Below are 12,232 nucleotides of genomic sequence, written 5' to 3' on the forward strand. Positions count from 1 at the left end.
AATACAACCTCGTTGCAAGCATGCAACCAAAATTCCAAATCGTAGTTCAAATTTGTCATTTTTTTATAAAATAGCCAACATGAAGAAAGAAAATTGAACACAAGTTATCGTATAAATCCTCTTAATTAAAATACGTTACTTGATAACATTACGTGACAATATCACGAAATTATTAACTTGGTTTTAGTAGTAGCACCCCACTGGAAAGAGATAATCTCTAGATCCCTTTCCACTTAATCCATAAAGTTCGAGATTTGGACTATTGAAATTTGATCTAATCACTACAGTAATTATAACTTTTAAGGGACTCTCTGTTTGTAACCGTTAGATCAAATTTCAACGAACCGGATTATGAACTTAGTGGATTTTAGTGGATTAGGTGGAAAGGGATCCCAATCCGCTTGTACAAAAATATGACCACTTTCATTAAACAAAGTAACATAACAACTGTTAATCCACCCACAAACTTTTTCCCACTCGCCGGCGACAAGTGGAATCTGTACGGATGAGACCCTTCTCAGCCGTCGTCCGCCTTCTCCTCCTCCACCTCTTCCTCTCCCCCACCTCCGCTCTCGATTTCTTGTTCAACTCCTTCACCAATATCACCAATGCCACCGACCTTATTCTCATCAACGACGCCCGACTCGACGCCGCCGCCATCCGCCTCACAAACGACACCAACCAGTTCGCCGTCGGCCGCGTCTTCTACCCAACAAAAATTCCCATGAAACCCACCTCCAACTCCACCTCCGTCACCTCCTTCTCCACCTCCTTCGTCTTCTCCGTTCTCCCGGAGATTGCCTCGAGCCCGGGATTCGGCCTCTGCTTCGTCCTCTCTAACTCCACCTCGCCGCCCAACGCCCTCGCCAGCCAATACTTCGGTCTCTTCACCAACGCCACCGTCCCCTTCGTCGCCCCGTTGCTCGCCGTCGAGTTCGACACGGGTCAAAACCCGGAATTCAACGACCCAAATGGGAATCACATCGGAATCGACCTCAACAACATCGAGTCCGCCGTCACGACCCCCGCCGGGTACTACAACTCGACCGGCGGATTCGTCCCGATCCAAATGCGGACCGGGCAGAACGTCCGGGCCTGGATTGAATTTGACGGGACTAGTCTCGAATTCAACGTCACCGTCGCCCCTGCCAATGTGTCCCGTCCTTCTCTGCCAACGCTTACTTACATAGACCCCAAGATTGCGAACTACGTATCGGCCGAGATGTTCGTCGGGTTTTCGGCTTCGAAAACGCAGTGGATTGAAGCCCAGAGGGTTTTAGCTTGGAGTTTTAGCAACACCGGAATCGCCAGAGACATTAACACGACGAATCTGCCCGTTTTCCAGCTGGTTTCTCCGTCGTCTTCTCTATCGAGTTCGGCGATTGCCGGGATTTCAATCGGTTGTGTCGTTTTTGTGTTGATTTTAGCATCTGCGTTTTACTTGTACTGGCGGAAGAAAAGGACGGAAGGCGAAGAAACCGACGACGAGATCGAAGATTGGGAGCTGGAGTATTGGCCGCACAGATTCTCCAATGAGGAGCTGAGGGAGGCGACGGGAGGTTTTTCGACCGATCAGCTTCTGGGTTCCGGTGGCTTCGGGAAGGTTTACAAGGGCACCTTATCAAACGGCACAGAAATCGCCGTCAAGTGCGTCAACCACGACTCGAAGCAGGGGCTGAGGGAGTTCATGGCGGAGATCGCCAGCATGGGGCGGCTGCAGCACAAGAACTTGGTGCAGATGCGGGGGTGGTGCCGGAAGGCCAACGAGCTGATGCTGGTGTATGATTACATGCCCAATGGAAGCCTCAATCGGTGGATTTTCGACAACCCCAAGACGGTTTTGGGGTGGGAAAGGCGGCGGCGCGTGCTGGCGGATGTGGCGGAGGGGTTGAATTACCTCCACCACGGATGGGACCAGATGGTGATTCACAGAGACATTAAGTCGAGCAACATTTTGTTGGACGCGGAGATGAGAGGGCGGCTTGGGGATTTCGGGCTGGCGAAGCTCTACCAGCACGGGGAAGTGCCCCACACGACGCGTGTCGTCGGGACGTTCGGGTACTTGGCGCCGGAGCTGGCGACTGTGGCAGCGCCGACGGCGGCGAGTGATGTTTATAGTTTCGGGGTGGTGTTGTTGGAGGTGGCGTGTGGGAGGAAGCCGATTGAGATGGAGGCGGCGGAGGATGAGGAGGTGTTGGTTGATTGGGTGAGGAAGTTGTATTTTAGAGGGAGGGTGGGGGAAGCGGCGGACCCGAGAATAAATGGGGAGTATGAGGCGGCGGAGATGGAGATTGCTTTGAAGCTTGGGCTGGCTTGTTGCCATCCTGATCCACAGAGAAGGCCTAACATGAGGGAAATTGTGGCGGTTTTGGTTGGTGAGGCCGCGTCCGCCACCGCACCCGCCCATTTGTTGTCTGAATTGGCAAGGGGTGATAGTAGCATTGGCGGCGGAGACGGCGGTAGTGATGATTTGTCTATGGAAGTGGCGCCACCCCAACTCCAGCAGCCTTTAGTGTGAATATGCTTGTTTTTTTTTTTTCCTTTCAATTACAGTTTTTATATTATTTTTCAAGAAATTAAAAAAAAAATTGTGAGGCGTACACATTGACAATTTGACTTTGTATTTCAATCTGTCGAGTGAGGTTTGGTGTTTGTTGTAAAATGGTAGGAGGTTTCAATTTTTTTCACTTTGAAATTCAACGTTTTGACTTTCGGTCGATTTACACATTATACTATGGGAGATTTTGAAATGTTTTTCTACATTTAAATTTAAAGTTTTGACTTTCGCTCGATTTAGATTTATGTTATATGTCCGTATGGTCAATTACTAATTATTAGCAGGAATATAGAATAACGGGATTCATTCTCTCAAAGAGTAAAAAAAGATGTACTATTTTACACTTTCGTTTTTTTTCATTTTGCATCTTTAATTTTCTTTTGTGAAGAAACTAGGACCTAAATATTAACTTAAACCTAGCTCGCTCTCATGACAAAACCTAAATGATTCAGGGGTATTTTGATATGAGTTCAAAGTAACTAAAAATTGGACATATTTTAAAAGTATGCCTATAAAATTGGATCTATTTCAATTTTTCTCATGATTCAAACACATGTGAGTTGGTTAAATGTGTTTTTGATGTCTCATGGGTCAAATTCATAAGGATTCAATTTGCAAAAGGTGCAAATTGCATTGAAAACTCATATTTTAAGTTATGCACCTAAAAAAAAAAATTAAAAGCCCTCATCTCTTTGTTCAATTCTCTGAATTTTTACTTTTACCGCGATAAGCTTTCATGTAATGAAGTTAGTACGAAAATATGTATGTTTGCTAATTAAGATATTGGGTACACTAAAATGATTTTTTCGCTTCTTCAACTTTCCCCCAAAAGAAAATGAATGAAGGCTACAATGCTAAGACATAAAAGAGAAAGGCCTCTTTGAACAAATTGTAATTATTGTATAATTTAACAACTTCCATTGAGGTTTTGTTTTTTGATTAACAAAATGTAATTTATTTTATTTTATTCACATGTAGAACTTATATACAAGAGCGGATTGAGTTTTTTTATTTTTTTTATTTTACAATTACACTGAATTGCAAGCCGAATTTAAAATAAATTTGACAATGAAAGGAAGTTTACAAAAAAAAATAATAATGAAAGGATAAAAAGGGTATTTTTAAATTTACTATTATTAGGAGGAGGAGAGTTTGAAACTATTATAATAATTTAAAAGAGTTTCAAACACAGATTGCAAAATCTAGTTACTATCTATCTTCACTTTTATTATTGTTTAGGGTTTCTCTCCAGTAGCTATAGTGTGAAATGAGGGAGCACCCTGTGAACACAGAAAATTCCTGAAACGAAAGAGACAAGAACAACGTGCACAAACAAATATTTGTATTTGATGATTTTGGGTTACAATCTCTCTCTATTTTGATCATCTGATTCGATCTCCGTAAGGTGTGTATTTGTGGATGTGCGATTGATCCAAAGGGCCGTTGGGCTTGATCTAAGGATGAACGTTCTTCAAGGGCCGTGGACTTGATCTTGAAGGTGGATTTGAGCGGATCTTCAAAAGGGCTTTTGGGCTTGATCTTGAAGAACAGTGATGAACGGATCTTCAAGGGCTTTTGGGCTTGATCTTGAAGAACGGTTGGATGTGTGGATTTGTTGATGTTTGTTGATCCAAGGGTCGTCGGGGCTTGATCTTGGATGAACGGGTGATGAACGATGGTGCTTTCTTCAAGGGCCGTCGGGGCTTGATCTTGAATTGGTGGATGGTTGATCCAAGGGCCGTCGGGGCTTGATCTTGGAAGAGCGATGAACGAAGAACGAAGAACGAAGAACACTTTCTTCAAGGGCCGTCGGGGCTTGATCTTGAATTGGTGGATGATTGTTAATCCAAAGGGCCGTCGGGGCTTGATCTTGGAAGAACGATGAACGAAGAACGAAGAAGGCTTTCTTGATTCTTCGGGAACCTGGATGCTTGAGAGCTTCGGAGTTTCAGAGCTTCAGAGCTTCAAGGTGTAATATGAATTGGTTCCCTTAAATGAATGAAATGGGCTTGTATTTATAGAATTTTCCAATGCCTAATTTTGAATATAATATCCCAGATGAAATAAGTCGTTTCTGCCAAGTGTTGACACGTGTCCTGTTTGATGACTTTTCCAACTTATTTCAATTTTCGTTGAGTCACACACTACGTGTAAAATTTATGTAATACATGAGCGTTGACACTTTGATTTATCGGTCAACATTTATTTACGAAATTTCGATGTCTACAAATGCCCCCACTTCAAGGCACATATACATGTGCTTGTCACGTGTAGGAGATGCGTTTTGAAGTCCCTTACTGTAGATGTCGATCCAAGGGCCGTCAAAGCTTGATCTTGAATTGGGCTGGAGATTTCTTCAAGGGCCGTTGAGGCTTGATCTTGAATTGGGCTTGAGATTTCTTCAAGGGCCGTTGAGGCTTGATCTTGAATTTTTATTTGAAATTTCTTCAAGGGCCGTCGAGGCTTGATCTTGAAGGTTGAAATTGGACCACAAGGAGCTTCATGTGGTAGATGATCTTTGGCTTTGGTAGTGGTTGAATCGACACGTATTTTGTTGCGCTTGTTGACTTTCCACAGCTTTGATCTTGAACTGGGTTGAAGGATTTTCTAGATTCCTCCAATTGTTGATTTTCCACAGCTTATTCTTGAACTAGGTTTTGATTCAAGGGTGGTGAATCGGCACGTGCAGCCCACAACGCCTAGTAAGTCGACCCAAGAATTTGAGGGTCAAAACGAGTTCTTCATCTCAGACTCTTTCTGCCGAGTTGACTGTGCATGCTGCATTCTTCTCTGCTTGTTTCTTCAGGCAGATATGGCAGCTTCTCGAGTTCTTCAGCTCGGACTCCTTCTGCTGAGTTGACTGTGCAGACTGCATTCTTCTCTGCTTGTTCCTTCTGCACCTTGTCTCCACATGCTGCAAGGTATCATTTTCACTTGCCTTATCTGTTCTCCAGGCAGATGTGGCAGCTTCTTTGGAAGTACAGCAGCAGTGGGAAACGAGTACTCGAGAGCAGTGCTAGGTAGGCAATCAGGGAAGGGTTCCAAGCAGTCGGTTCCTTACCCGAGTTTGAGTGGAAGTTCCGGCATATTGTTTTCTTTATCCTTGTCTTTGTAGGTAAGAACAAGGACAAAGGAAAGGACAGGGAGAACGCATGATATGAGATACTCTTGCTTTCTACGCTGGTGATATGAGATACTTTTGCTTTGGAGTCATTGGCTTGCAGAGGTACCCCAAGGAATAAGGAACATTGAATGACTCGAGAGGCTTCGTTGGGAAAGCATTTTTTGGAGATGAAGAAAGGCTCTGTATGTCTGCCTTGCTATGGAAGGCGAAGGTAGACAATTATAGGAAGTTCTTTGATTCCTGTAGAGGTACTATTCTTTCACTCGTGTCGGCAACTAACGCGTGATTGAACAGTAAACTTCACGTGCTTTCTCCTTTACCGAAAATCTTCGACAAATTGCCCGTGATTTGCGCAAAGTTGAGTGTGCATATGACAGGTGATGACGCGGCTGAAAAAAGACTGGCGCCCATTCGATATCTGGGATTGGCGATTCGACAAATTACCCGTGATTTCCGCAAAGCTGAGTTTGCGTGTGACAGGTGCCGACGCGTCTGAAAAAGCAAGATGCTTCTCCGATTTCTGAGCTTACCTCTTCGATTTTTGAATGGCCTCTTCGAATTCTGAGCTCGCCTCTTCGATCTCTAAAATCCCGTCGAGTGGTGATTTTTTATAGAGGCATGCAGTTCGTTTCAAAGCACACTTGAATTTTCGCTTGTGAAAACTCCCTTCTTGCACTTCTAAGATCTTGATTCGTCTGACCTCTTCTTTCTTCAACACTTTGAAAATGTCAGGACCCTCCGATCGTCGTTTTGACTTGAATCTTGGTGAAGAGGCAGTCCCACCTTCTCCAGACAACATATGGCGCCCATCCTTCATATCCCCTACTGGTCCTCTTACTGTTGGGGATTCGGTGATGAAGAATGATATGACCGCTGCGGTGGTGGCCCGGAACCTTGTCACTCCCAAAGATAACAGACTACTTTCCAGGCGGTCTGATGAGTTGGCTGTTAAGGAGTCCCTGGCTCTTAGTGTGCAGTGTGCGAGTTATGTGTCCAACATGGCCCAACGCCTATTTGCTCGAACCCGTCAAGTTGAATTGTTGGCGGCTGAAGTGATGAGTCTCAAACAGGAGATCAGAGGGCTCAAGCATGAGAATAAACAGTTGCACAAGCTCGCACATAACTATGCCACAAACATGAAGAGGAAAATTGACCAGATGCAGGAATCTGATGGTCAGATTTTACTTGATCATCGGAGGTTTGTGGGTTTGTTCCAACAACATTTGCCTTCGTTTTCTGGGGCTGTACCGCGTAATGAAGCTCCAAATAATCAACCTTTGGCGCCTCCTTTTCCTGGAGTTCCGCCGAGTGGTGTGGCTTCAAACAGTCAACCTCCGGCGCCTCTCGTTTCTGGAGCTCTGCCGAGTGGTGAGGCGCCACCTAATCAATAAAGGCTTTTGTTTGTTTGCACTTTTTTTTTTTTTTTTTTTTTGGCATGTAAATGTTCCCTCTGTATTTTTCCAGCAAAATCAATGAAATGGACTTTATTTCTCTCAATGCGTTTTTTTTTTTTTTTTTTTTGCTATATACATACATATATTATGTATGTATATATATATATATATATATATATATATATATATATGTATATATATATATATATGTATGTATATTTTTTTTACGTGGAATGATCCACCATTCCAAAACCTTTCCCCTTTGCATGGTGCTAGCCACCAAGAATCCACCTTCTCTCCTTTTTATTAATTTTTTTTTAATTTTTTTAATTTTTATTTTTTTTATTTTTATTATATATATATATATTTTTTATTTATTTATTTATTTTTTTTTTCTTTCTTCGCTTTCACATGGTGCTGATCCACCATTCCCCTTTTCTTTTCTTTTTTCACGTAGTGCCAGCACCACTTTGCTCCACCATCCCTTTTTTTTTTTTTTTTTTTTTTTTTTTAAATATGTTTTTCTATATAAATTTGGGTGGTGGGTAGAGGAATTTGCAGGGAGCGGACGAAGACGGACGGAGAGCTGGAGTTTGAGGAAGCGCTTCTCGGCCGGCTAGTCGTTTGACAGCGGTCTTTGAAGTTGTTGGCAGCTGCGAGGCAAGAGACGGAGGAGGTGGAGGTGATCTTGACGTCGGATCCAGCTAGAACCCAGAGCATAGCCACTGAGCCCAACCACCGAACACAGCCGCTGCACACCCGTTGTACTGCTACTGAGCACAGCCATTGCGCATCCGTTGCACTGCCACCGAGCACCGCCACTGATCGAGCACAGCCACAGAGCACCGCTACTGAGCACAGGCACATAGCACAGCCCACTCATCCCTCGGCAGAGATCCAAAGCAAGAAGAAAATTCCAAAAACTGAGGAAAGTTCCTGTTCCTGTCCCAGCGATGATCCTTGTGCCATGGGACCTGGTCCAGGCCGTATGGGTTGGATGGAAAGAAGGCAGGGAGGAGCCTGGTGGATTTCAGAGTCGAGATCGAATTCAGACGGAGAAGGAGAGACTGAGACGACGAGATCGAAGTCCTGAACGAAGTTCTAAACCCTAACCCAGAACCTGCATACCGATGATGATGAACCAGAACCTAATACCCAAAACCAAACAACCAGAACCCACATCCTACAGTAGAGACCAATGTCGAGGAGCAGTCTGGGGACGCCATCGTCGGGGATAAGCTGTTTAAGGCACGAAGGGAAGGTAATTTTGCTACTGTACGAAGGAGACCGCGCGATCTCCTTGGTGATATCCCTCCACCGCTTGCAGACACAGGCACAAGCGACGACGTTTTTACGGTGAGGCCACTTGTCCTCGCTGGCCTCCACTCTTCGTAGGATCTCACCGAGCAGCTCCGGGAGCATATCCGACCACGAAGACGACGACGGCGACGAAGATGAGTCAGCACAGTTCGAGTCACGGACGACTCGGCGGTCGCCCCCACGGGCCTGATCCTCGTCACTGAGCTTCAATTCCCTGAACGATTTGGAGAATTTCCGGGAGCGAAAGGCTTTCCGCAGCGACATGGGTTCAGATTTGGGGCTTTAGGGTTCCTGATTCTTTGGATTGTGTGCATCTTCCATCCATCAGCTGCCAACCCTCCATGATGATCTCACTGATTGTTTCATCAACAAGTATTACAAGATCTCTTGTTGAACCAGACATACGGATGCTCTGAGCTGCAGCAATGGCTCCACAAACATACACATGGGCAGAATGTAGAATTGTTGCATATGCTTCTCTGTGGGCTCTTTCCGAGTAAAAGCTTTCTTTAGCCGTGAAAGGAGTTTGAGAGTGGAGAAAGCATAAGAATGGGCTGTGACCCATGGCAGAAACTCGTTGACGCAAACACAAAACTTCACTCCATTTTGAACTGGTGTCTTCGGATCAAAAAATGCCCAATTCAAACCAAAATGCCTCCAGTCCTGCCAATGCAAGCCTTTTGTTCCTGAGGAGTTGGCCTGCCCCAGCTCAAGAAAATCATGCCTTGGTTGCGGTTGCGTCCAAGTCTGAAATATTAGTCGAAATCTGAGGTGGAATTGAGAAGAGATGGTGGCGCCGCCGTCGCAACTGTTTCGAAGCCGTCGAAGTCGCAGGAGACGGACTGGTGTGGGGGTTTATGGCGTTGTCGCTTTCTGTTATGCCTAGGTTGGCAGCGGCGGATGAAGAGGGAGAGACTCGTTGCTTGATGGGCTCCAAGAGCCTGACGGTGAGGTGGAGGTATGGGTGCACGCAGGAGGCTTGCAGAGAGCAGGCGAGCACCGCGAGCAGCGTAAGCGGATGAAAGAGGGGAGTCGCGATCTGCTCTGCCTAGGTTGGCAGCGGCAGATGAAGAGGGAGAGACCGAATTTGGGTGCCCTCTGGGTGCCCCAAATTTCTACAGAGACGAAGGGAAAGGGAGGAGAGATCCACGGGAGTCATGGCAATTTCAGATCTATGAGGATCAGACCGGGTTAAAGGTCGAGATCCTGTCGGAGATTGATCGGACAGATCGAGATCTCGGAGCCTTGTTTGAAATTCGCTTCTCACGTTCTCCCTCAGCATATCTCGCCATAGCACGCCTCGAGAGTCCGACCATATGAAGAATTGAGCCAGAGGAACCAGTGACAAAAGAATCGAAACCGACGAGCCTTTCGTCGTGGCCGGAGCCGCTGGACGGGTACAGGGCTGGTGCCCTTTGTTGCTGTTGGGCCTAGGCATATACATATATTTCCCTTTTTTTTTTCTTTTTTTTTTTGTACAAAGAAATTGTAATAGCATTAAAACTTTTAATAAAATCCTTATTCCTTATTTTGGTGTGACTGAACTCAAATTTTGAATACTCGAGTTGCCTACGTACCCTTCTAAAGAAAGAGATCAAGTCAAAACGTAGTTCAAATACATACATATTTTTTTGTATTTTCTTTTTGTGCCGTTTGCAGTTTTAACTCATGCAGGCAAGGAGTGTTGGTGTCGTTTGCAGTTTCAACTCGTGCAGACAATGAGCATTTGGTGCCGTGTTGCAGTTTCAGCTCGTGCAGGCAAGGAGCGTTGGTGTCGTTCGCAGTTTCAACTCGTGCAGACGAGGAGCATTTGGTGCCGTGTTGCAGTTTCAGCTCGCGCAGGCAAGGAGCGTTGGTGTCGTTCGCAGTTTCAACTCGTGCAGACAAGGAGCATTTGTGCCATGCAGTTTAGGCTCATGTAGGCGAGGAGCTTTGGTTCGTGCAGTTTAGGCTCGTGCGAACAAGGAGCATTGTGTCTTGCATTTTAGGCTCTTACAGACAAGGAGCTTTGGTTCGTGCAGTTTAGGCTCGTGCGAACAAGGAGCATTGTGTCTTGCAGTTTAGGCTCTTACAGACAAGGAGCTTTGGTTCGTCAAGCAATCTGAGAGAGTCGTTCCTCGCAATCTTCATAGTAAGGAGCCTTGACCGAGTGATTGAAGAAGTCTTCAGGAAAGAAATCGCGCATCGTGATGGGGATGGACGATCTATGTGTCGAAATTTCATCATCTTCAACACGTTCACGTTGCTTTGAAGGTTGACAAGAGCTGCTTTGCCCCCTTTCCGATTGGCGGATTTGTGGAGTAGGCGTATGCTTCTTGTGCAATTTCTTAAGAGTGACTTGAGTCCATCCTTCAACTTTGCTTGTCTCGGACGATGCCCCCAGCGGTTGATGTGAAAACTTTGAGTCGGAAGAGCCAGAAGTGAAGATGATATAGTTTGACTTCGCCACTTCGTCAAGATCTAGCTCGATGATTCCTTTCTGAGCCAGCTTCATGATGAGATCTTTCAGCACGAAATATTTTTCTGTCGGATGACTGATGAAGCGGTGGAATTTACAGTATCTTAGACTGTCGGTACGATTCATCTCTTCCGGCCGTCTGCACTCAGGCAAACTGATCACCTTCTTGTCCAACAGGTCATCCAGCATGGCAACCACATCAGAGTCGGGGAATGGATAAGTCTTCTCCTCAAGCTCCTTCAAAGTGCGTCTACGCATCTCTTGATCATGAAAAGCTTCGTTTTGAATCGCCTTGCCTCGTGTGGATATTTTGACGGGAGATGTGTTAACCGTCATCGTTTCCTTGGTGGGTTTCCATGCAGCCTTTTCCACCTTTGTCCCAAGAACTTTGTCGTTCTTGTAGTCGGCGATCGGTTCTTTCTTCCCATGATGGGCGATGCTCAACTCCATGTCATGGGCGCGAGTGGCCAATTCCTCGAAGGTCCATGGTTTAATGCCTTGAAGGATGTATTGCAAACCCCATTGCATGCCTTGGATGCACATCTCGATTGAAGAGGTTTCCGAGAGCCTGTCTTTACAGTCGAGGCTTAGAGTGCGCCATCTGTTGATGTAGTCAATGATTGGCTCGTCCTTCCACTGCTTTGTGCTCGTTAGCTCTAGCATGCTCACAGTGCGGCGAGTGCTATAGAAGCGGTTGAGGAATTCCCGCTCTAATTGTTCCCAGCTGTTGATGGACTCAGGCTCTAGGTCTGTGTACCACTCAAAGGCGTTTCCTTTCAGCGAGCGCACAAACTGCTTGGCGAGGTAATCCCCTTCGGTTCCTGCGTTGTTGCAAGTTTCAACGAAGTGGGCAACGTGCTGTTTCGGGTTTCCCTTTCCATCAAATTGCATGAACTTTGGTGGTTGATAACCCCTCGGCATCCTTAAGGCATCGATCTTCTTTGAATACGGCTTTGAGTACAACCCGAAGGTATTTGAGCTCCCTTCGTACTGTGCCTTGATGGTGTTGGTGATCATCTCTTGCAACTGCTGGATAGAAAGAGATCCCATGAGTGCCGCTGCTTGGTCTGGCTCCGGCTTCACATCGTTTTTCTCCACTTGAGGCTCATCTTCTTCGTCATCTCTTCTCTTTAGTGGATCATTCTCTGGGTCGGGGTTCTCGTCGTCCTGTGGCTCCAGTTGGCGGACGAGTGCAGCGATTTGCAAGTCTTTTTCTTCCACAGTTCGGGTTAGCCTTGCGATTGCTTCATTCATCTGAGCCAGTTGTTCTTCAACGGAGGTAACGGTGATAGTCATGACTTGTGAGACCAATAGACGTGACTTTCCTTTAGACATCCAGGATGCTGATGAAGAACGTCGTTGGCTGCTTTGGGATGTCC

The 12,232-nt window shown here is 45.8% G+C and overlaps 2 protein-coding genes across 2 annotated transcripts; one reads left to right on the forward strand and one right to left on the reverse strand.

Annotated features, from left to right (window-relative positions):
* The first annotated feature begins 301 nt into the window (after positions 1-301).
* Positions 302-2,750, forward strand: LOC126600228 (L-type lectin-domain containing receptor kinase S.1-like). The gene has a single exon (XM_050266794.1). The coding sequence runs from the start codon at positions 506-508 to the stop codon at positions 2,516-2,518; it is 2,013 nt and encodes a 670-aa protein (XP_050122751.1). The 5' UTR covers positions 302-505; the 3' UTR covers positions 2,519-2,750.
* Positions 2,751-7,923: 5,173 nt separating this feature from the next.
* LOC126599138 (tubby-like F-box protein 7) lies at positions 7,924-8,659 on the reverse strand. The gene is made up of 2 exons (XM_050265479.1): positions 8,272-8,659; positions 7,924-8,195 (listed from the first exon to the last, which is right to left on the reverse strand). The coding sequence occupies exons 1-2, from the start codon at positions 8,657-8,659 to the stop codon at positions 7,924-7,926; spliced, it is 660 nt and encodes a 219-aa protein (XP_050121436.1).
* Between the last annotated feature and the right edge of the window lie 3,573 nt (positions 8,660-12,232).

The sequence above is a fragment of the Malus sylvestris genome, chromosome 14 (genome assembly GCF_916048215.2).
Source record: "Malus sylvestris chromosome 14, drMalSylv7.2, whole genome shotgun sequence".
NCBI classification, from domain to species: Eukaryota; Viridiplantae; Streptophyta; class Magnoliopsida; order Rosales; family Rosaceae; genus Malus; species Malus sylvestris.

Excerpts from the sequence above, each read along its gene's own strand:
- LOC126600228 (XM_050266794.1), top strand. The coding sequence starts at position 506 with ATGAGACCCTTCTCAGCCGTCGTCCGCCTTCTCCTCCTCCACCTCTTC.
- LOC126599138 (XM_050265479.1), bottom strand. The coding sequence starts at position 8,659 with ATGTCGCTGCGGAAAGCCTTTCGCTCCCGGAAATTCTCCAAATCGTTC. Across the intron at positions 8,196-8,271 it reads CAGACTGCTCCTCGACATTG|GTTCTGGGTTAGGGTTTAGA; the intron begins GTCTCTACTGTA and ends ATCGGTATGCAG.